Below are 21,025 nucleotides of genomic sequence, written 5' to 3'. Positions count from 1 at the left end.
TGAACCTACAGATACACAAGGGCTTAACAAATGCTCCTAAATCAAATTTATAGTCTTAATAGACATAAGAAGTCACTTCCTAAATAAAGTTGAGAATAATTCAAAGAATACACTTGGCCGGGCACAGTGGCTCACACCTGTAATCCTAGCACTTTGGGAGGCCAAGGTGGGTGGATCACCTGAGGTCAGGAGTTCAAGACCAGCCTGGCCATCATGGTGAAATCCCATCTTAAAAAATAATAATAATAGCCGGGCGCGGTGGCTCAAGCCTGTAATCCCAGCACTTTGGGAGGCCGAGGCGGGTGGATCACGAGGTCAAGAGATCGAGACCATCCTGGTCAACATGGTGAAACCCCGTCTCTACTAAAAATACAAAAAATTAGCTGGGCATGGTGGCACGTGCCTGTAATCCCAGCTACTCAGGAGGCTGAGGCAGGAGAATTGCCTGAACCCAGGGGGCGGAGGTTGCGGTGAGCCGAGATCGCGCCATTGCACTCCAGCCTGGGTAACAAGAGCGAAACTCCGTCTCACCAAAAAAAAAAAATAATAATAATAATAATAATAATAATAATAATTAAAAAAATAATAATACACTTACAAAATCTAAAAGTCCAACCACAGAAAATGTTTAAATAAATGTATTACAAGTATAGGATAGTGCACAGTATGTTGAAATTTAGGGAAAAATTTTTTTTGAAAAAAGTATAGGACAGACTATACAGACATCAATGAGGTATTAAATAACCCTCAATGGCATAGAAGAGTAAGATGAATTAATTAAAAGGATATAAAGTGGCATCTCAATTAAGATGTATATAAAGGTATTTTTTAAAAGACCAGAAGAAAATATATGAAACTACAGTGAGGTTATCTCTAGAACTCAAAGTTATGGTTTTCTTTAAACAGTATTTTGAAAATTTTAAAACTCTATCAGAAAAGATATCTACTTCACATGTTAAATATATCTGAATCAAATATAAAAAATCAGGAAGGTATTGGTCACTGGCTGCTGTTTCAACAAAGTTGAAGTATACCTGTTCATTGTCCCTTGTGTGTGTTCCTGCAGAAATCCTATCCATTATTTTTTCATTGCCAGTCCTTAAGGAAGTCTCAACAAGGTATTCTTTAACTTTGCTCTCCAAAACCACATCAGGACACCAAAGTAACTGGTCTTCGTTTTCATATACTGATAAAGAAAATACCATTAACACATTAAAAATCATGAACACGCTCAAAGATGTACACAAAAAATTCTTTGTCTCCCTTGATGGGCTATCCAGTGGGACAAGTAAGTAACTTTGAAGACAACAGTAACTGAATTATCTGTCAAGCATAGCTTTTCACACATAAGCAAAAATTTAACTTTATTATAGACCAAGGATTCCAGTGGCCAAAGCAAGTAGCTTTTTTGGTGGCTGGATTTACTAACCACTCTGAAGGCTCTCCATGCCTAGTAAAGTCTAATATAAAACCCCATAGCGGTTATCTTATAATCTCCTAATGAAGGAGCAAATATAACCTGTGTAAATTCTCTAATAACCTCACTTGAATTTTCTCTTGAAATCCCTAAATTGCTCTATGAAATGTCTAGAGGTTCAAAATTACAAATACAGAAAACCCAAAATATCTGGTAATATAAGGAAATAGCTAAGAAAGGTATACTTTTTCTCCCAACAAGAGAATTTTTATTTAAAGAAGGAAGCAGATTAACAAACATCCCTAGGGAGGTTTTTGGGAAGAGGGAGAAACAGTAAGAAAAGTAAACTTTCCACAGTCTCTTAAAGAAACTGATATATTAATGAACAAAATGTCATTAAAATAAGTTTATGTTTTATTAGTGCACTCTGCACCTTTACTCAAAGCTTCTACTGTACACAATAAAGTAATATAAACAGCCTAAGTATTTAGTCCAATAGTTCAAGTGTAATCCATTCTTAAAGTGCATAATACTGAAATACTATAGCTAATGAAAATTATTGCAAACACACTATATACCAGTGACCATGATAAGTGCATTATAATCTCAACTGTATAAGCGAGGCAGGCATTGTCATTCCCAGTTAGCAGAAAAGTTAAAAATAAAGTGTGCATGTAAAGCAGTAGGACTGGACTTTTGAGAGAAGTTCCTAGAACTTTCTTTACTCTTTGGTCACAAGTGAAATAGGTAAAACAATTTGGGTTTATTCTCTCAAAAGATAGAGAAAGTACACCTTCCCTCCAATCTGCAGCACTGATAGCATATCACCTCTACTGTGTATGACCAAAGGACCTATAGTTGCCTAGCATGTACTTGGCTCAAAAAGCCAAGTGTGGCATTTGGGTGGTGGGATGAGAAGGCTTGCACATCTGAAGATCATCAGCTATGTTTTGCTTCCCCTCGGACAACTGTCTTTTAACACTTTGAAAGCAGTTTAAGAAAATGGTGTTCCCAGTGGCTGCCATGGCTTAGCAACCCCAGTGGTAGCCAGTCCTCCCTTTCTGTAAATGGAGGATGACCTGGCATAGAGCAAAGGAAAAAGAAGAACTGAGAAGTACAGTGCTGGCTGTGCTGCTTTTGCCCTTATGACTTCACTGGGATAAACTGACTTAGGGAAAAGGCCAAACACCCATGGAAACCTTCCTAATGTACTTGGTTTCCAAGTTCAACTAAGAAGGTGTACCTTTATTTTTATATCCTACCAACTTATGCCCTCCGTATTTTGAAAACCAACTACAGTTGAAATGTACCAAAAACGTGAAGAAAAGCTGGTTACACATAATTAGGAGTATACAAGTGAAAGCAGCAGGTCCTTACATTCCACTTCCTGCTCTTTCAGGGCTGGGGAAGAAGAAGTTCTTCCAGTCTCTTTTTCCCTCAAGAGTTTTCTTTCCAGAAGATTATATCCTTAACATTCTCATTATCTCAGGTGATGAGATGCTACCCACTTCTACTGAAGCAGGACACAGGCCAAGGTGCTGCATCATGGGAAGCTCTCCACTATTTGAAAAGGCACTGAGCACACTGGCTAATAAGCACTATGTGTGCCTTGGGTGGAGCAGGGGGGTGGCATGGGGGGGAAACTCTTGAGTATAGAGATTAACTTTGATAGATTTTTCCTAAGTTAGGCCTAAATATCCTAACTCTGCATGTTTCCCAAATCTTATCTATGTATTGGCAAGGTTGGGTATATAACTAGATATTTAAATAAACAGATCAAGTGGTGACTCATCTACCAAACATTATCAAAAGCAAAAGCTTTCCTTACCTTTCTCATTACCATCGTACTCTCCAAGATAAGGGGGAATCTCTGCCTGATATTGTAAACCAATCATTATTTCCTACAGGAAAATTGAGAGGTAGAAATAACTTATTATAAAAATAAACACTAAAAAAAAGCCCCAACTTATTCATCAGTATCTACAGGTCAAAAGAAACAAAATTATCATAAATTATTTCAGAAATATTTTTAAAAGCCAATTTAGTCCATTATGTTAACTCAACTTACCTTCCTCAAATCTTCAGGTGAATTACCACTGTCTGTTTCAACATCTTCAACCTCTGATTCCTTATCACCATCACATGTAGTATTTGCTTAAAAGACAAAAATGACAAAGGTTCTTATTGCCTATTTTTGCAGAACCTGGAAGAATACAGGTTGTATTTATACATAATTTTGTTAAGTAAGTGAGATCAGCGTAAGTATACTAAACCACCTACATTTTCACAATCGACATTGGTCAAAATGAGACACTGAAAATCCTAATAAAGTGTGTAGTATCCTGGCCAAGTGCAGTGGCTCATGCCTATAATCCCAACACTTTGGGAGGCAGAGGTGGGTGGATCACTTGTGGTCAGGAGTTCAAGACCAGCCTGGCCAACGTGGCAAAACCCTCTCTCTACTAAAAATACAAAAACACTAGCCAGGCATGGTGGCAGGCACCTGTAATCCCAGGTGCTCGGGAGGCTGAGGCAAGAGAATCACATGAACCTGGGAGGCAGAGGTTGCAGTGAGCCAAGATAGCGCCATTGCACTCCAGCCTGGGTGACAGAGACTCCGTCTCAAAAAAAAAAAAGTGTATAGTATCCTTATAATTATTATGGTATACTATTAAATAGTTTGGGAGGTAAAAGGAAACCACTGTGTTCACCTTAGAAAGAAAGTAAAGCACTGGAGTTCTGATTATACTAATCTAGAAGGATACAAATACACAGAGTTGCATTATTAGGTCCGTGAAAACTGTTTTTGTACACACATGAATGGATGGATATTTGAACTTACTAACCAAACAGTTCTTCTACCATAAAAATACCTAAAAGAAAAGTGAGATTGCATCTAAGAAATTATTTTAGTCAAAAATATTTTATTTATTAATTTTTTGAAACAGGGTCTCACTCTGTCACCCAGGCTGGAGTGCGGGAGCCTGATCATGGCTCACTGTGACCTCCAAGTTTTGAGCTTGAGTGATCCTCCTACCTAAGCCTCCCAAGCAGGTGAGACTACACGTGCACGCCACTACGCCCAACAAAGGTTTTTATTTTGAAAATGTTTTGTGGAGGCAAGGTCTTGCTATGTTACTCAGGGTGGTCTAGAACTCTTGGCCTAAAGTGATCCTCTCACCTCAGCCTCCTAAAGTGTTAGGATCACACACTCAACCCCAAAACCTTTTAAATATTACTGATACATATTAAGAGGTAACACTAAGAACTAATGGGAAAAAGATGAATCATTAAAAGTAAAAATACCTTTTGAGCACCAATAAGCTTTCCAAACCAGAAGGGCAGGAGCCTTTTAACAGAAACCCCAAAAAAGATCTATAAAATTTCATGGTCGAACTAAGAATGGCTACCACAGCAACAGATGAGTCTTGAGAAAGAAAATGGACTCTTAAAAATAAAGTGAATATTTCCATTTTTATTTTTTCTTCTTCTTATTATTTTGAGAGAGAGTCTCTATCACCCAGGTTGGAGTGCAGTGGCATGATCTCCAGCTGGCTGCAACCTTCGCCCCAGGGTTCAAGCGATTCGCGTTCCTCAGCCTCCTGAGTACCTGGGATTACAAGCGCATGCCACCACCTGGCTAATTTTTTGTGTTTTTATTAGAGACCGGGTCCATGTTGTCTGGACTGGTCTCAAACTCCTGGCCTCAAGTAATCTGCCTGCCTCGGCCTCCCAAAGTGCTGAAATTACAGGCGTGAGCCAGTGCACCTGGCCTAGTATTTCAGTTTTGAAATGGCATATTAGTTCACCTCTATGCCAAAAGAAAGGTTATAATCTTGTTTAAATTATAGTAGTATTTTATCTCAACTATATAAAATATTTAGAATATTCTTGACATAAATTACTGAACACAATAAAAGGTACTAAAGCTATGGTATCAATGCCACTATGAACCAGTCATCCGTTGGGTTTCTTACATCGTAAAGGCCTAGGGAAGAAATCAGAAGTTTCATGGGAAGTCACAGATGGCGTCAGATCATCCGCAGAAGACTGAGTTTCCTCGTCATCACCGGACAACAGGTCTTTTGCTATTTCCTCCTGGAAGAATAAGAAGGCAGTGCTAGAGTTAGAAATGATTACATCTCACTAATTAAGAAAACTGTCTTTTTATAACATATAATTAAGAAGTAGTTGGAACCTTAGTTGAAATATGAAATTCTCCTACGATTTACTTCATGTACATAAATATTTAATATTTGATATTAATTATATAATATTCAATATTATACTATTAAATGATAATTAGTGCAACTATATGCTTATAACAATTGCCTAATCTGTGGATATGCAAAGAGCTTATCTAAAGCTGAAGGCTAATTTTTAGTGAATTTACAACAAAAATAGTCTAACTCTTAAGTGGTTAACAATTATACTCGCTTTTTGTCAATTCTAAAATAAAACTGAAAAAATGCCTCCAACCTCCACACTCCCAATAATTTATAAAGTCCAACTAATGAACAGCTCTACTAGTGACATAATTTTAAAAGAAGCAAGTCTGAATTTTTATGTAAGTATACAGTCATCTTTGTGCCTAGCACATAGTAGCCACTCAATAAATACTTCCTGAATGACTATGGTCATTAAGGTCTGTGGTACATTAATATCACATTGACTTAAAAGTGGGAACAATATAACTCACAGGAAGAGGTTCCAAGATGTGGATTCCTCTCCCTGCCTGAGATCTGAAAGGCAAGGAAAGGTTCCCAGGGATCTGTTAGCAGAGACCATGGCTGTGTGAATTTTCCTCAGCAGGGACTAGGCCTCCCCACAACCAGCCTATGTTAGAGATGGATCACCGTGGTCTTAGCTGCTGCGGCCGCTGTCACTCCCAGAGCCAAGAACAGAACTTCTCTCCAACCACTCCACGCCTAAGCCAGCTTGCTTTGAAGGCTTCTGGGGGATTTATTAATCAAGGCTTTTATGTGTTTACAGGATCAAAAGAAGTTAAGGCAAAATCTACGTTTAGATACAACGTGTCTACACAGGAAAGATGAAAACATTACGGGAGTACAGTCAGGCATGCAAAGTACCATGAAGCTACTATTAATACTACTCTTAAAATAGTGTGATCAAAGCCAAACAATGTTTAAATCAGCCACCGAAATGATAAGCACAATGGGTCAACACGAAGTTTACATTTAAGAATTATTAAATAATATTTTAAATGAAAGAAACTCTAATAGAAGCAGTCAATGGTAACAGATTCTGAATTTTTATTTCAAATGTTCACACTTACTTTGTCCAGTGTCATGTCCGGTAGCTCATCTGCCAGTTCACTTGGGGAACTATTTGCACTGGAATTTGCAACGGCTGGAATTGTAGGTTCATAGCCATAGAATGCCAGTAAGTCTTCTAGAGGCATGGTTCCTTCCTGTTCAAGCCAGGGGATAAACATGGACTGAGCAGACGTCACAAAACTGAATTGCAGGTAAAGTGTACTGTCCTTAAGTTCATAAAGCACATTATCAAAACAGCAGAACAAATCAAAGCCAAGTTTTAGTTTTCCTTTTTCTTTTCTTTTTTTTTTTTTGAGACAAGAGTCTCGCTCTTTCGCCAGGCTGGAGTACAGTGGCATGATCTCAGCTCACTGCAGTCTCCGCCTACTGGGTTCACATGTTTCTCCTGCCTCAGCCTCTGGAGTAGCTGCGATTACAGAAACACATCACCACACCAAGCTAATTTTTTTATTTTTAGTAGAGAAGGCATTTCACCATGTTGGCCAGGATCTGACGTCGTGATCCTCCTGCCTTGGCCTCCCAAAGTGCTGGGATTACAGGTGTGAGTCACCGTACCCAGCCTAGTTTTTCCTTTTGTGATGTTATCAGAAAACAGGACCAAACACCTAGAGCTATAATTAATGTATTAACATCCTAACAATTAACACTTTATTTTTTATTTTTCAGAAGCATTTTACTATTTTTAAAAATTCCTTGGCTGGATGCAGTGGCTCATGCCAGTAATCCCAGCACTTTAGGAGGCTGAGGTGGGCAGATTACAAAGTCAGGAATTTGAGACCAGCCTGGCCAATATGGTGAAACCCTGTTTCTACTAAAAACACAAAAATTAGCCAGGCGTGGTGGTGCATGCCTGTAGTCCCAGCTACTCAGGAGACTGAGACAGAAGAATCACTTGAACCTGGGAGGCAGAGGTTGCAGTGTGCCACAAATGCGCCACTGCACTCCAGCCTGGGAGTGACAGAGCAAGACTCATCTCAAAAAAAAAAAAAAATTCCTCAAATGTTTGCTTTAGTGCCAACCATTTCTTTTTTAGCTTTCAAATTAACATAAAGATTTGCCCTGAAAACATTTCCAATTAATCAATCAATAACGTAATTTACAGCTTCTTTCCTTGCATTTAACAGCTGACCACTTGCTTTATTCTTCCTGTTTATTAGAAGATACCTGATAAAAAACCTTTGCTGAATGTTTATTAATATCAGCAATATTTATGTTCAAAGCAAAATTATCATTTCATATTCTTACTATATCTCACATTTTTATATCATTTTTTTAAACAACTGTCTGATGAACATTATACTATTATCACCATTTTACAGGTGAGAAAAACTGAGGCTTAACTCTGGGTTTGAATTCCAGTTCCCTAAGTTATCTTACTGGCTGCACTGCTTTAACAAAATTATATACCCTGGCTACAGCGCTGCCTATGTTATGAATTCCTAAGCCATGCCTCAAAGTCACACCAAGTCACAGTTTCCCTCTAATGAATCCACGTGAAAGTAAGTGTTACCATGTGCTATGTAACATTGTTTCAATGTGTGCAGACTGCATATACAATCAGACTGCATATACAATCGTGGCAGGACAATAGGCTACACTATATAGCCTAGGTGTGTAGTAGGCTACATTAACTACTTTTGTCTAAGCACATTCTGTGATGTTCACACAGCAATGAAACTGCCTAATGATGCCTTTCTCAGAATGCATTCCCTCACTGACACATGACTATGTTTTAACTACTAAAGTGTATGGAACTATTTATCATTCAAATAAATAACTTCAAAGCAATATACTTATGAACTAGTTAATTTGTTAAACATTTTTAAGATCTTTGTATCCATCAAGAGATTTATTTTTAAAATTTGCTTATGGTTTAGTTTTCCCTTTAAAACAAAATATCTAATCCATAAAGCAAACAGCATGAAAATGCTAAAGCAGAGTGTGCAAAACATGCCCACAGTTAATCACAAAGTGACCTGAGAGGAGCCAGTGATGACTCCTTAGAGGGCCAGCTGGCTGCCCACAGGGCCCACAGGGGATGCAAAAGGTAGGCCTTCACCTTTGCAGGTATGGAACTTACATAATTCACTGTGCCTAACCAAAATAGATTCATGCTAAATGAACTTACAATCAGGTATATGATAGAATGCTAATTTATAAATTTGCAGTAGTAGGCATACGCCTTTCTAATGACCATAAATGATCATGAAAATCTTTTTAGTTTGGGATTTAAATCAACCAAAAACTCCTTTGGGAGCATGGAGTCAGCATAAATCGAGTTGGATGGTCAAAACAGGCTAAAGTTCGCCTATACCATGGAAAACTTCCATGAATTATTCTTCTTCCAAACCAAAGAATCCCTTGAAGGTGACAAGAATCAGATTCAGTCTCTCTACAGTCCTATTTGCTCCTTGCAGAATCCGTGCAGCCTATTCCAATTTGGCTCATATTGATTTTAATGTAAGAGATGCCTAGGTTGCAGCCTTTGCCAACAACCTGTCAATAGTATTTCTCCAGAACCTCAGAGTTTCAGACTCTCTCCCTAAAATAGGGAGATAGCAATTTTCACCTCTTACGCACTGATGGTCCAACTTCCCATCATTTACTCAGTTCTAAGTACTTGAATGAAGGCTACTGGCTATGGACATAAAAATGAAATTTACTGAAGAATCCCTGCTCACAAGGAACTCAGTATTAGTGGGAGAAACTGATGAGTTAACCCTTATAATACAATGTGATGGCTTCAATATTCAATTATGAGTATAGAGAAGGGCAGGCCCATACCCAAAGAATACTGGTATGCAGTACAGAGGTATGCACAGAGGGTGAAGACTGAGCTAAATCTTGAAAGACAGCAAGCCTTTTGACAATGCACAAATATAGGGCTGCCAATTTTGATGAATGTAGAGCCCTGAGATACAGAGTAACAGTGGCAGCCCACTTTCAGAGGGTAGCAGGAAAAGACAGTCAGCAATCTTCAGTGCAGGCCTGAAGTCAGAAGGCCAGTCCCATGAAGAGTATTTCAGGCAAAAAAAAAAAAAAACAACAACACATGTGAGACCTGTAAGTGGTTCCCCACTAAGCCAACTGGCCAAAGTTTGGTGAGTAGAATGAAGAATGGCTCAAGAGAATGGAAACAGAGGCAGGGACAGATCACAAAGGACCTCAGGACCACAGAAAGGAATTTGGACTTCACTCCCAGGGCAATTAAGAGCCATCGGAGACTCATAAAAAGGAAGTATCATGGCATTATTTCTTCTTAAAATACTGAACACCTGCAAGTTGAGAAAGGGAGAGAGATGCAAAATAAGCAGGGAGACGACTTAAGAAGCCCTGTGCTAGGTGAGGGTAGTGATACACAAGAGGAGACAAGTGAAGAGAAGAGACATATTCTGAGGTAGAACCAAATGGGTCACTGGACATGGGAGGAAAAGGGAAGGAGAAATCCTCAGTTTTCTATTCGAGCAACTGCCTAGATAGCGGTAATTTCTGCCAAGATAGAGAATACTAAAGAAATAAAATGTTTTTGAAGGTAAAAACAAAAACAAAGAGTTCTGCAAAGGACACAGTTACGTTTAAGAGGACTATGAAACATCCAAGTAGAAAAGTCAGGTTGGCCAGGAGCCTGGAGCTCAGAGAACCAGGCTGGGCTAAAGATATAAATCTGGCATTCATTAGCATCTAGATGATATTTAAAGCCACAGAAGTCGATGAGCTCACCCACGGAGAGGGGAGAGAGAAAAGAGGAGGGGATCTATGCTTATCAGAAGAACTTTCAGATATATTACACTATGGGCAATGGGTATGCCCGCAAATTCTTAAATATGACTTGTATTTTGGAAACGATGTTCTAAGAGAAGTACAATGAGAGCCTGAACTAAAGAGGGAGATTATTTAAGTGAAATTTAAGGAAAGATCCATTTCTTGAGTTACTTGACAGAAGGAATGAAAGCAACATAAGAGCCTAAATGGATTGCCAGATTTCTGGCCTGAGAAGTTAGGTAACTATAGCACTACTATGATACAGAAACACAAGATAAACTTGAGGGTGAGATGATAATAGTGAGTTTAAGGTGAAAGTTGAAGCAGTGGGTTTGAGTGAGATCACCCAGAAAATGCACACAGAGTGAGAAGACAATAACCAAAACCCTGGAGAATGTTAATTAAAATGTGGGCAGGGAAAGAAAAGAAAGAAAAGCTCTTAAGACAGAGGGAGAAGCCAGACAACAGAACCAGGAAAAAGTAGGATTACATAAATTAAGGCAGAAACACGTATGGAGAATCAGGAATGATCATGTGGGTCCAATTCAAAAAGAAATGAAGTAAAAGAAGACAAGAAATCTTTGTATCTGGCAATCAGGAATTACTGGTGACCTGGGCCAGGCGCAGTGGCTCCTGCCTGTAATCCCAGCACTTTGGGAGGCCAAGGCAGGAAAATCACTTCAGCTGAGGAGCAGCAGACCAGGCTGGTCATAGCAAGACCCCTTCTGTATAAATTTTTATTTTTAATTAGCCAGGGTGGTGGTGTGACCTGTAATCCCTGGGCTTTGGGAGGCTGAGGCAGGAAAACTGCTTAAGCCCAGGAGGTCAAGGCTGCAGTGAGCTATGATCATGCCACTGCACTCTAGCCTGGGTGACAGCTAGATTATCTCTAAAAATGTAATTATTGGTGGCCCTATAGCATGGTGGAAGATGCCAAGCTAAGGATTAAATGGGAGGGAAGAAAGTACATATATGATTTGAGACTTGGTTACCAGAAGAGATTGACTGAGGGCAACACAAGATAAAAAGAGAATTTCTTCCAAATGTGGGATCTGCATGAGTAGGATTCTTATGTGGAAATTTAAAATAAATTTTTAAAAAGGTAGAAGAATAAATTGAGGGCAGGAGGGACAGAATCTTGAAATTAGCCTGGGATAGTGCAGATACTTCAGGACAGAGGGAAAAAATATAAAAGTTTGTATGTGTAAGGACAGGAGGTTCCCAGCATTCACTCATGAAAACCCCCACTTTTCTATAAAGACAGAGGCATGACCATCTGTTGAGGGAGAATGATCACCTTCATAGAAACCTCATCAATAAGTTCAAGTGACAACACTGGCAGCCAGTGGGCTGATGCTAAAACACAAATCATCTGTACCAAAAGTTTTAAAGCAAAACTGGAAAAGGTGAGTCTAGTCTCTGAAGCACTTCACAAATGAGCTCTGAGAGCCTACTAATAAAGTACTTAAGACCTTTAAAGCATAAAAACAAGTTTTTCAAAATTGAATTCGTAAGTCTCAAAGTCTATAAGAATCTGTGGTAGCTAAATCAGCTTAGAGGTGTGATCCAGCACCTTATCCCACATATAAGGATTTTTCTCTTCCTTTTCTTGGGTATTTTGTTGAATCTATTTACATTTTAAGGGTTACAGTTGAGGCTAGTTACACTTAAAAATGAACTGTTCTCTAAGTCAGAATTTATATCAGGAAGAATACCAGATTTAGGGCAGAAGACCCACTAATAATTGCTTAACCATTATTTTGGACAAATCACCTAATCCCTCTCACCTCCATTTCCTCATATACCATCATTTCCTTGATCCTATGATGCACTCCCTCACATATCAGAATCAGGACACATCCTGATACTAAAGCACAAATTTCATATAGAAATGTTCCTCCCCCCCACCACCTATACTGTTCAGAAATCAACAGTACATCCTACAATCAACAAGGCCTCTGAGCCTAGAAAAATAATGCCAATACTCATCTGACACAACTGATGGCAGTGTGGGATGGATCCAATGAGACTGTCTAAGTAAGATGCATTTCTGTGTTAATAACTAATGCCTGATACCTTAAAGCACAGGCTGCAAAACAATATACATATATTTGTTTAAATGTCTGGTGATCACTTTTTTTTTTTTTCCCCCAGACAGGGTCTCAGTCTGTCACATACTCTGGAGTACAGTGGCACAATAATAGCTTATTGCAACCAAGAACTCCTGGGATGATCATGTGATCTCCCACCTCAGCCTCCCAAGTAGCGGGGGCTACAGGCATGCACCACCACGCCCAGCTAATTTTTAAATTTTTCTGGTAGAAACAGGGTCTCACTATGTGGTCCAGGTTGGTTTCAGACTCCTGAGCTCAAGTGATCATCCCACTTTAGCCTCCCGAAGTGTTGAGATTATACATGTGAGCCACAGCCCCCAGCCTAAATGCTTTTTTTTTTTTTAACAAAAAAGGAAGAACCTATATTAAAGTCTAAATGATAGAAAAAGTGATTTTTTTACTTTCTCATTTGTGCTTTTCTGAATTTTTGAAATTTTCCCACAGTCAACATCAAGGGGTAATTATGTATTAATAAAAGCAGAAATAAGAACTTCTTAAAAAGTTCTAATGCCTGGGCACAGTGGCTCATGCCTAGCAGTTTGGGAGGCCAAGGTGGGTGGATCACCTGAGGTAGGGAGTTTGAGATCAGTCTGGTCAACATGACAAAATCCTGTCTCTACTAAAAATACAAAAAGTAGCCAGGCATGGTGGCAGATGCCTGTAATCCTAGCTACTCAGGAGGCTGAAGCAGAAGAATCACTTGAACCTGGGAGGCTGCAGTGTGCCAAGATTGAACCACTGCACTCCAGCCTGAGCGATGGACTGAGTCTCCATCTCAAAAAAACAACAAAAGTTCTACCTATAAATCTAGGACTATTAAAAGCTCTCGGAAGGCAGTAATATGAACACATTAAAATATATAAAGATATTACATAAACCCTATTTTAGTATGTTTAGTAACTACAATCTAGCTACATATTCTATACTCAAAGAGCTACTATAAGAAAACTGCTTTTGCACTTACCTTATTTTCCATATGATGTACTAAAACATTTGTAAACACCAAAATATGGGCCATATTTATAGTGAATACACAAGTGAGTTTATTTACTATGGGCATAAAAACTCATAATTCTTGAAAATAAACATGAACATCAATCCCCTAAGACTGTTAACATGCACCAATACCTAAATCACTATTTCACTAATAAAAGATTCAGAGAATACACTATTTCAAGTTATACAGAAATAATCGAAACGTAATTTAAAATTTCTTCTAAAAACTTGACCTTTACTCTTTATATCTGTGTCTCTACCATTTTATTCATTTTCACGTTTCATTAAACATCAATAAAGAGAACAGAGACCACACGTACACAGTTGTACTTTACTACAGATAAGAACCACAGATCAGAGCAAGTGGGCAGTTAGGTCACTCTTCCGTTTCCCTGTGTATTATGTGAAGAAAGAAATGAAATAATACTCCACTCCTGCCTCACAAAGCTACTAAATAGAGGAGTTGATATATATATGTAAGAATGTGCTTGCCCTTTTCAAGAAAAAGAATTGTAAGAAACTCAGAGGATAAGTTATCATTTCTGAAAGCTTTTGTTATTCTAGGCCGATAAGAAATTTTCAAATATGGTTAAGAAAGCATAAATCCTACAGTTTTTCAAAGTAGCCCCTATAGAGATCTCTCTACATACAGTCCTGGTATAAATGCATGTTTAAAATACAGTTCATTTGAATTTATATTGACTTGGGGCTTAAAAAATTGTAAACTACACTCACTCTTGCCAACCTTTTAAAAGACGACTTTTAAAGGGCTATAGGATAGGATATTAGCAATTTATATTTGAAAATATAGTAAACTTTTTTCAATCTTTTTAAAATATTCCACTAGAGTATAAGTTATTCGAAGGAAAAGACTTCTCTCTGTATCTACTACAGTACTTAGCTAAATTCAAGTTTGACCCTTAGCAGAATAGTATTATATAATGTAAAGAGGGCTAGACTAGGATTCAGAACTAAGGTTAGGGGCTGTAGTTTTCTGCATCTCAATTTTCTCATCTGTAAAATGCCTACATGTACCTACTTCACTGTTCTGATATAAGCTTAAAAATTAGGTTAACAGATATAAAATAAGTTTGAAAACTTAAATTAAAACGTACTTATTAGGCTATCCCCCCAAAATAAAATTTTTTTTCAAAAAGATCATGATCCTATTTTTAGTTCAGGTAGATTATTTTAAAAATTACAATAGAATTTCAAATCTTTACAAGTTTGTACTGATATTAAAGTAAATCTTATACCTTTTCTAAGTCTTCAATTTCAGAACTGAAGTTTTTACCCTCATCCATCATTTCCTCTTCTTCAAGAGTTCTTTCATCATCATAGTCATGAACCAACATCTCAGCAGTGGGGTCAAAATCATGATCCTCAGAAGACAAAGACCCAACTGGAATAAAACAAACTGAATCACTTTACACATTTACAAGACTATTAACAAAAGAAAATAAAAATTTGTGTTCTTCTGCCAGTCCCTTTTAATGTTTATATGAGGGGGTTACTAAATGAATTTACTATATACTTTATAGGTTTTATATTAAGACCCTATGATTCCAAAAATATATCCAAATCAGCAAAATAACAAGGCAAAGTTGTTCACAAATACTTCTATAAGGTGTCTAGGCCACAAGAAAACCTCTTATGATAACAGCAAAGCGATTTAAGCAGCATGGTCTTAAAGAAACATTCTAATAGAAAAAGGAGTCAAACATGCTTATCAGTTCATTTAACACATCTGTCTAAAAGCAACAGCAAACAGTCAGAAGGATTAAATTTCCATGAATGGAAGACTTCACAAGAATCCACTATCCACTAAGACTAATACTTCAGGATAATATAAACTCTACTCAAATGCTAACCCTCAAATAAAGACAGAAAACACAACAAAATCTGTTTTATAAAACAAATCCAAGTTTCTGTGAAGCAGCTATATAGCCATTCAGCTTTTAAAAACACTGTTTATCACTTTACATGTCTCTAATAGTACTTCGAGTTCTCTAGCATTCATCAGACAACCATGAAACTGTAAGACTTTGCTTTACTTTGGATTACTAATAAAGTTCTTAGAATTATGTGTAGGGAATACAGAAAATCACATCTGAAGGTTTTGGAAGATCTAACCATTGCAAGTTGTTTTGGATAATTCATACTTGTTTATAAAACTATAATCTTTTAATAGCAAATATGAAGTCAATAGGAAACTTCAAAAACCAAAAGAAATGACTAAAATCCGTAATTCCAAAGAAATGAAACCAAATTTATAAAAAAAAAAAAAAAAAAAAAAAAAACCAGGGTTTTCTTCACTTGTTTTACTCTACTATCCAATTCAATTAGACCAGTAACCCTGAGAGCAGGGAAGGAAAGTATCAGATACTGAGGTTGGGGGAAAAAAAAGTGGATGGAATCATACTCAACATAAAAAGTTTCATCTGTTCTTAGTCAAGCTACTGAATATTTTAAAATTTCAAACATTTCAGGACAGTGTGAGATCATTCCAAAACACTGAACTAGGCCAAAGATTTTTCACTATGAAAAATCACAGATTTAATTATTTTTGATTCTGAGTTCAGAAAACTCTAATCTTTAGCTCTAAAAATACAATTGCTATGAGACTTAATTTTTTGGCAGGTTTATATTGTTATCTCCTTTAATGTTGAGAAATATCTGCTCATTTAAAAACCTGCTGATTTATATGTTAATTTAATTTAAAAAGAAATATGGGGCCAGGCACAGTGGCTCATGCCTATAATCCCAGCACTTTGGGAAGCTGAGGCGGAGGGATCACCTGAGGTCAGAAGTTCAAGACCAGCCTGGCCAACATGATGAAACCCCATCTCTATTAAAAATACAAAAAACTTAGCCGAGCATGGTGGTGGGCACCTGTAATCCCAGCTACTCGGGAAGCTGAGGCAGGAGAACTGCTTGGACCCAGAAGGCGGAGGCTGCCGTGAGCTGAGACCACACAATTGCACTCCAGCCGGACCACCAAGCAAGACTCCATCTCAAAAAACAAACAAACAAACAAACAAAATGAGTATTTATTAATTAGCTCCAAAAAAAAAACAACAACAAAAAAGAATATCCACCATTACAAATTTTCTTTTTTTGAGGAATTCCTGGAAAGTTCCATGGTACGCCAAAGTGGCAGAAATGAAACAGATGCTGACTTTTCCACCTCTTTGGTAGCCGAACTCTGGTTTCTTCCGTTACTCCTCTATCAGTTAGCACAACAGGCTTCCCCTTTAACATGGCAAGTATTTGATAAGGGCCAGAAATCAGAGTACCTGAGGGTCTACATCCAGTTCTGTCGTTGCCTCTTTGGGACCTGAAGCAACTCATTTAAACTTTCTAGGTCTAGCTCCTATCTTCCATTCGCAAAACACATGGGAACAACTGAAAGGACCTCAAAAGCCCCTTCCAACTCTAAAATTCTCTTTTTAAAAAACTGGCTAATTAATCCCAGCAATTTGGGAGGCCCAAGGTGGGCAGATCACTTGAGATCAGGAGTTTGAGACCAGCCTGGCCAGCATGGTGAAACTCCATCACTATTAAAAATACAAAAAAAAAAAAAAATCACCAGACCTGGTGTCACATGCCTATAATCCCAGCTACCTGGGAGGCTGAGGCAAGAGAATGGCTTGAGGCCAGGAGCCGAAAATTGCAGTGAGCCAAGATCACACCATTGCACTCCAGCTTCACCCTGTCTCAAAAAAAAAAAAAAAAAAAAACCTGGCTAACTGATTAAAAACACGTTATACAGCCTTTTGTCTTTTTATTTAGACTGCAACTTCTTAAAAGAAGTCAGTCATGCCAAACGGAAAAATTCCATTATCGTCCAGCTGTTTGGCATCATGGATATAAATAATCTTTTCCTAAAATCATTTATAACAAAAAAAGTTCATCTCAAAATTAAGCAAAATTTTTAAAATAAATTTTAACTGTAAAGATGTAAACAGTTATTTTCAAAATAGCTGCAAATTTCTTCTATTTAGTGTTATTATACCTTAAATGACAGTCAAGTGAGACTCTGAAGGTCAAGTAGATACAAAAAGTAAGACTGTAAGGAAACAGGCTGTTCACTCTATGGAAACAAGATGTAATGGAATATCTGGGAGCTCATCTGTGCTCCGCCACTACTAAAGTTATTTAAAAGTCTCCTCAACTGTAAAATAATGGAGTTGGAGTAGTCCAGAGGTGCTTTTCCTGCAGACCATGAGAGGGAAGAGAGCAAAGAGGTGAACTAGAAAGGAGATGAGAAACAGAAACAAAGATATCCTTCCACGATGAGCACATGAAAAGGACTTACCATGGACCTACTTCAGGCATTCTACAAACCCCAGATTGTGTGTAACTAGGCATATGTACAGAGTTCTGGGGCACATCCCTTGCTTTCATCAGATTCTGACTGAGTTTCTGACTTCAAGAAAGTTGAGAAACACTACTAGATGACCTAAAATTGTCTCAGCTCAGAAGTTGAAATCACCACTTTTCTGTGACAAACTTGGAAGGTCTGTCTTTTACTTTTATTAAGGTAGCTTTACCTCCCAACTTCCAATTTTAACACAATTCATGGACATTTAATTATGAAAAAGAAACAAAGAGGAGATAAGGAGTTATGGTTAATAATCAAGGTAGTCCCAAAGTTCTGACAAATTAAAGACGCAATCTCTGGAAAAAAATGAAATTAAAATCTAACTGGTATCAATTTAATTTGGGATTGTTTCAGGCTCGGAGGAAAAAAGATATTTAAGAATTAAAGCCATATAACTTAAAAGAACACTTGTCTTGGCAGCTTTGTAAGTTACTTTTTCTACATGCAAAAGAAAACAACAAAGAACCCGGTATAACTGTTCCTTCCCCAAACTTTACTACACGCACATTGAAACTTAAAAATGATTCAAGAAAAACCTGCAGGATACACTTCTGTGGGGAATCCTTTAGCAACGGATCTTTGAGCCCACATTACCCACCCGAAACCACCGAAGAGGTAAAGAAATCGGACAAACCTGGGCTCGAACTTCCAAAAGAAGCCTAGGAGAGAGAGAAGAAAACGTGAGGTTAGATCGCGCAGCCAGGGAAAGAGGCAGCGCCGGCAACAAGGCGCAGAGGAGGCGGAGTCGAGCGCTCCTCCGCAGCTGCCAAAAGTGCAAGACGCAGCTTCGCTCCAATCGCTCCCGGCCCCTTTCGGGCCCCCTCTTGGCTGCCTCGCCTTCCTCCCGAATCCCCAGTGTACAAACTCACAGACCCAGGACGAAGCCCGGAGTCTGAGAGGCAACTCCGAGCCGCTTCTTGGAGCTCAGCAAGTTACAAAGCGGAGAAGCAAAACCCAGAGCAGTCGGTTCGCACCATCAGTCTCCCATCCCTGGCATCTCTGGGGTCCCCCAAATCCCACTTGGCTCTCCGAGGCCCCAAACAACTCGAAACGTAACACCCTCTTCTGGAAGGAACTCGCCTTCTAGGCACCTAGCCCGACCCTGGGGCCCAGGAGCCCCAACTCCGCAGCCGATCTCTTGCCCTGGAGTGTAGGCCGGCTCGAATCGGACACTCGCCCCCAAACCAAACCGCGAGCCCCCCATCCTCTCTCCCGAGTCCAGAGATGCAGCTCCTCCAAGTTCCAGGGATGCTGGCTCCTTCCAGTGTTCGGTCCCTCCCTGGACCGCCAGCGCGCCCCTCGCCCCAGCGAGCTCCAGCCCAGGGGCTCCTGCCACACCGCCCCCTCCCCCCAGCTCACCAGTCCCGGGGGACATGGCCGGGGCAGCTTCGCTCGCCCAGCCTTCTTCCTCCAGCCCAGAGAAAACTGGGTCTATAGAGCCGCTCTCGTGGAGAGGGCGTCGAGGGTCTCGGTCTGCCCTTTCACCCCAGGGGCTCCCGCACCTCCCGGGTGGCGGGGCGGGGAGTCCTGCTCTTCTGCGAAGCCCGGTGGCCGCGCATCCCGCTCTTCTCCGCGCCCCCAGCAAAGTGAAGCGTGCGGCTCCTTCGCGCCGCAGCCGGGGCCCGCTGGGCCGGGGGCACCGCGCACGACTCCCGCAGAGCAGTGGCGCAGCCCGCGCCCCTCTTTGCGATCCGGCCGCAGAGGGGGGGCTCGGCCGGTTTCCACCCACCCGAGCCCCGGGAGGAGGCGCGGAGGCGCCGGCGGCCCGCGTCAGCGGCCGGGCACACGGCACTGCCCCGTCCCTGGGACAGGGCTCGCTGCCGCCGGCCGCCACCTCCGCCCGGCTCCGTCGCCCGGCCCGGCCGGGGCCGAAGCTGCCGCGGCCTAGTCCCGGAGGGAGACCGCTCCCGCGCCCGCTCCCGCCCCCCGGCCGGCCCCGCCGCGGCCCGTCGCCGCCCCGCGACCCCCGCGTCGCCACGCCGCCCCTCATGGGGCCGCGAAAAGAGCCCGGGATCCCCCAGGCTGGCTCGGAGACCGCGGGGAGCCGCCGGCCGCCCGCTCCAGCCCGGCCGCTCCTGCCCGGTTTCCCTGCTCACCTCCGCCATATTGGTACCTTTAGGGCGAACGAGCAGCGCCGAGCCCAGTCCCCGGATGGGGCGCCTGAGCCAATCGCAGCCGCCGCCGCCGCCGCCGCGGTCCCCGGCACCCGCCCGGCGGCGGGGGCGGCGCGGCCCCTTTTAGGGCAGGGCGGCCCGCGACGCCCCCGGCCCGCTCGCGCGCCCACCCCGCCCCGCGCCCCCCGCCACCCCCGCGCCCGCCGCGGCCGGCCCGACCCGCACCCGCGCGCACCGTCCTCCTCCTCCTGGCTGGAGTAAAGTTCCTGCCGAATTGGAGGCAAGTGGGGGACGGACCGACGGACGCACGGGCGCGGGACAGACCCGCGTGCAGCCAGGGGAGGCCCGAGAGCCGGCGGGCGCGCTTGGGGACGGACCCGCAGACCGCGGCGCGGAAGGGCGTGCGGGAGGCGGGCGGCAGACTTGGACTGGCAGGCGATGTGCAGGGAACTCGGCAGACTCAACTTCCCTAAGAGGAGGCGGCGATCGATGAAATACACAGGGATGGGAGATGGGAGAAGAGGGTGGTGGATGGCAGGGTCCGTCCAGAATGAGAGGACAGCAGTCAGGCGCTTTGCCGTTTCCACGAAGAGACCTGCAGGAACGGGAGATGGAGACCGATGTACACTGGCTCACGGAGTGGACAATAGAAGTAGACATTGGCCAAACAGGGTATTGACAGCACAGAAGAAAAGACAAAAGATTGACAGGGCAGAGAAATGATGCTGAACATCCTTGCACAGTTCAAGAAGATGCTCAAAAATATAAACTGTGCAGTTATGAACAAAATTAGACCAGTTCTAGAAATTGTTCATCACCAACGCGTCTTAGGGGATGACCCGGCGATACTTGATACGGAAGAGCATATCAAAGGGTCTAAACTGAGTCTCAAAAATTCTACCCCCCACTTCCCTCACGCCTCCAAAAAGGCCAACCGTTTG

The 21,025-nt window shown here is 41.2% G+C and overlaps 1 protein-coding gene across 2 annotated transcripts in view; it reads right to left on the bottom strand.

Moving 5' to 3' along the window:
* MIER3 (MIER family member 3) overlaps positions 1–20,145 on the bottom strand; it is a 33,052-nt gene extending 12,907 nt beyond the window's left edge. Inside the window, exons 1-8 of one of the 2 annotated variants that reach the window (XM_039467679.2) lie at positions 20,067–20,145; positions 18,605–18,629; positions 14,843–14,988; positions 6,714–6,848; positions 5,395–5,515; positions 3,486–3,571; positions 3,246–3,318; positions 1,035–1,186 (exon numbers count right to left, since the gene is read on the bottom strand). In XM_039467679.2, the coding sequence (XP_039323613.1) occupies positions 1,035–1,186; positions 3,246–3,318; positions 3,486–3,571; positions 5,395–5,515; positions 6,714–6,848; positions 14,843–14,988; positions 18,605–18,629; positions 20,067–20,075 (747 nt within the window). In that variant the 5' untranslated portion in view covers positions 20,076–20,145. The remainder of the gene's footprint in view (positions 1–1,034; positions 1,187–3,245; positions 3,319–3,485; positions 3,572–5,394; positions 5,516–6,713; positions 6,849–14,842; positions 14,989–18,604; positions 18,630–20,066) is intronic. The other variant, XM_039467683.2, reaches the window with a different exon arrangement.
* Positions 20,146–21,025: the final 880 nt, after the last annotated feature.

This window comes from Saimiri boliviensis, chromosome 1, assembly GCF_048565385.1.
Source record: "Saimiri boliviensis isolate mSaiBol1 chromosome 1, mSaiBol1.pri, whole genome shotgun sequence".
NCBI lineage: Eukaryota > Metazoa > Chordata > Mammalia > Primates > Cebidae > Saimiri > Saimiri boliviensis.
Note: the sequence above shows the minus strand (reverse complement) of the source record. Positions and strands in the feature narration are given on the sequence as shown.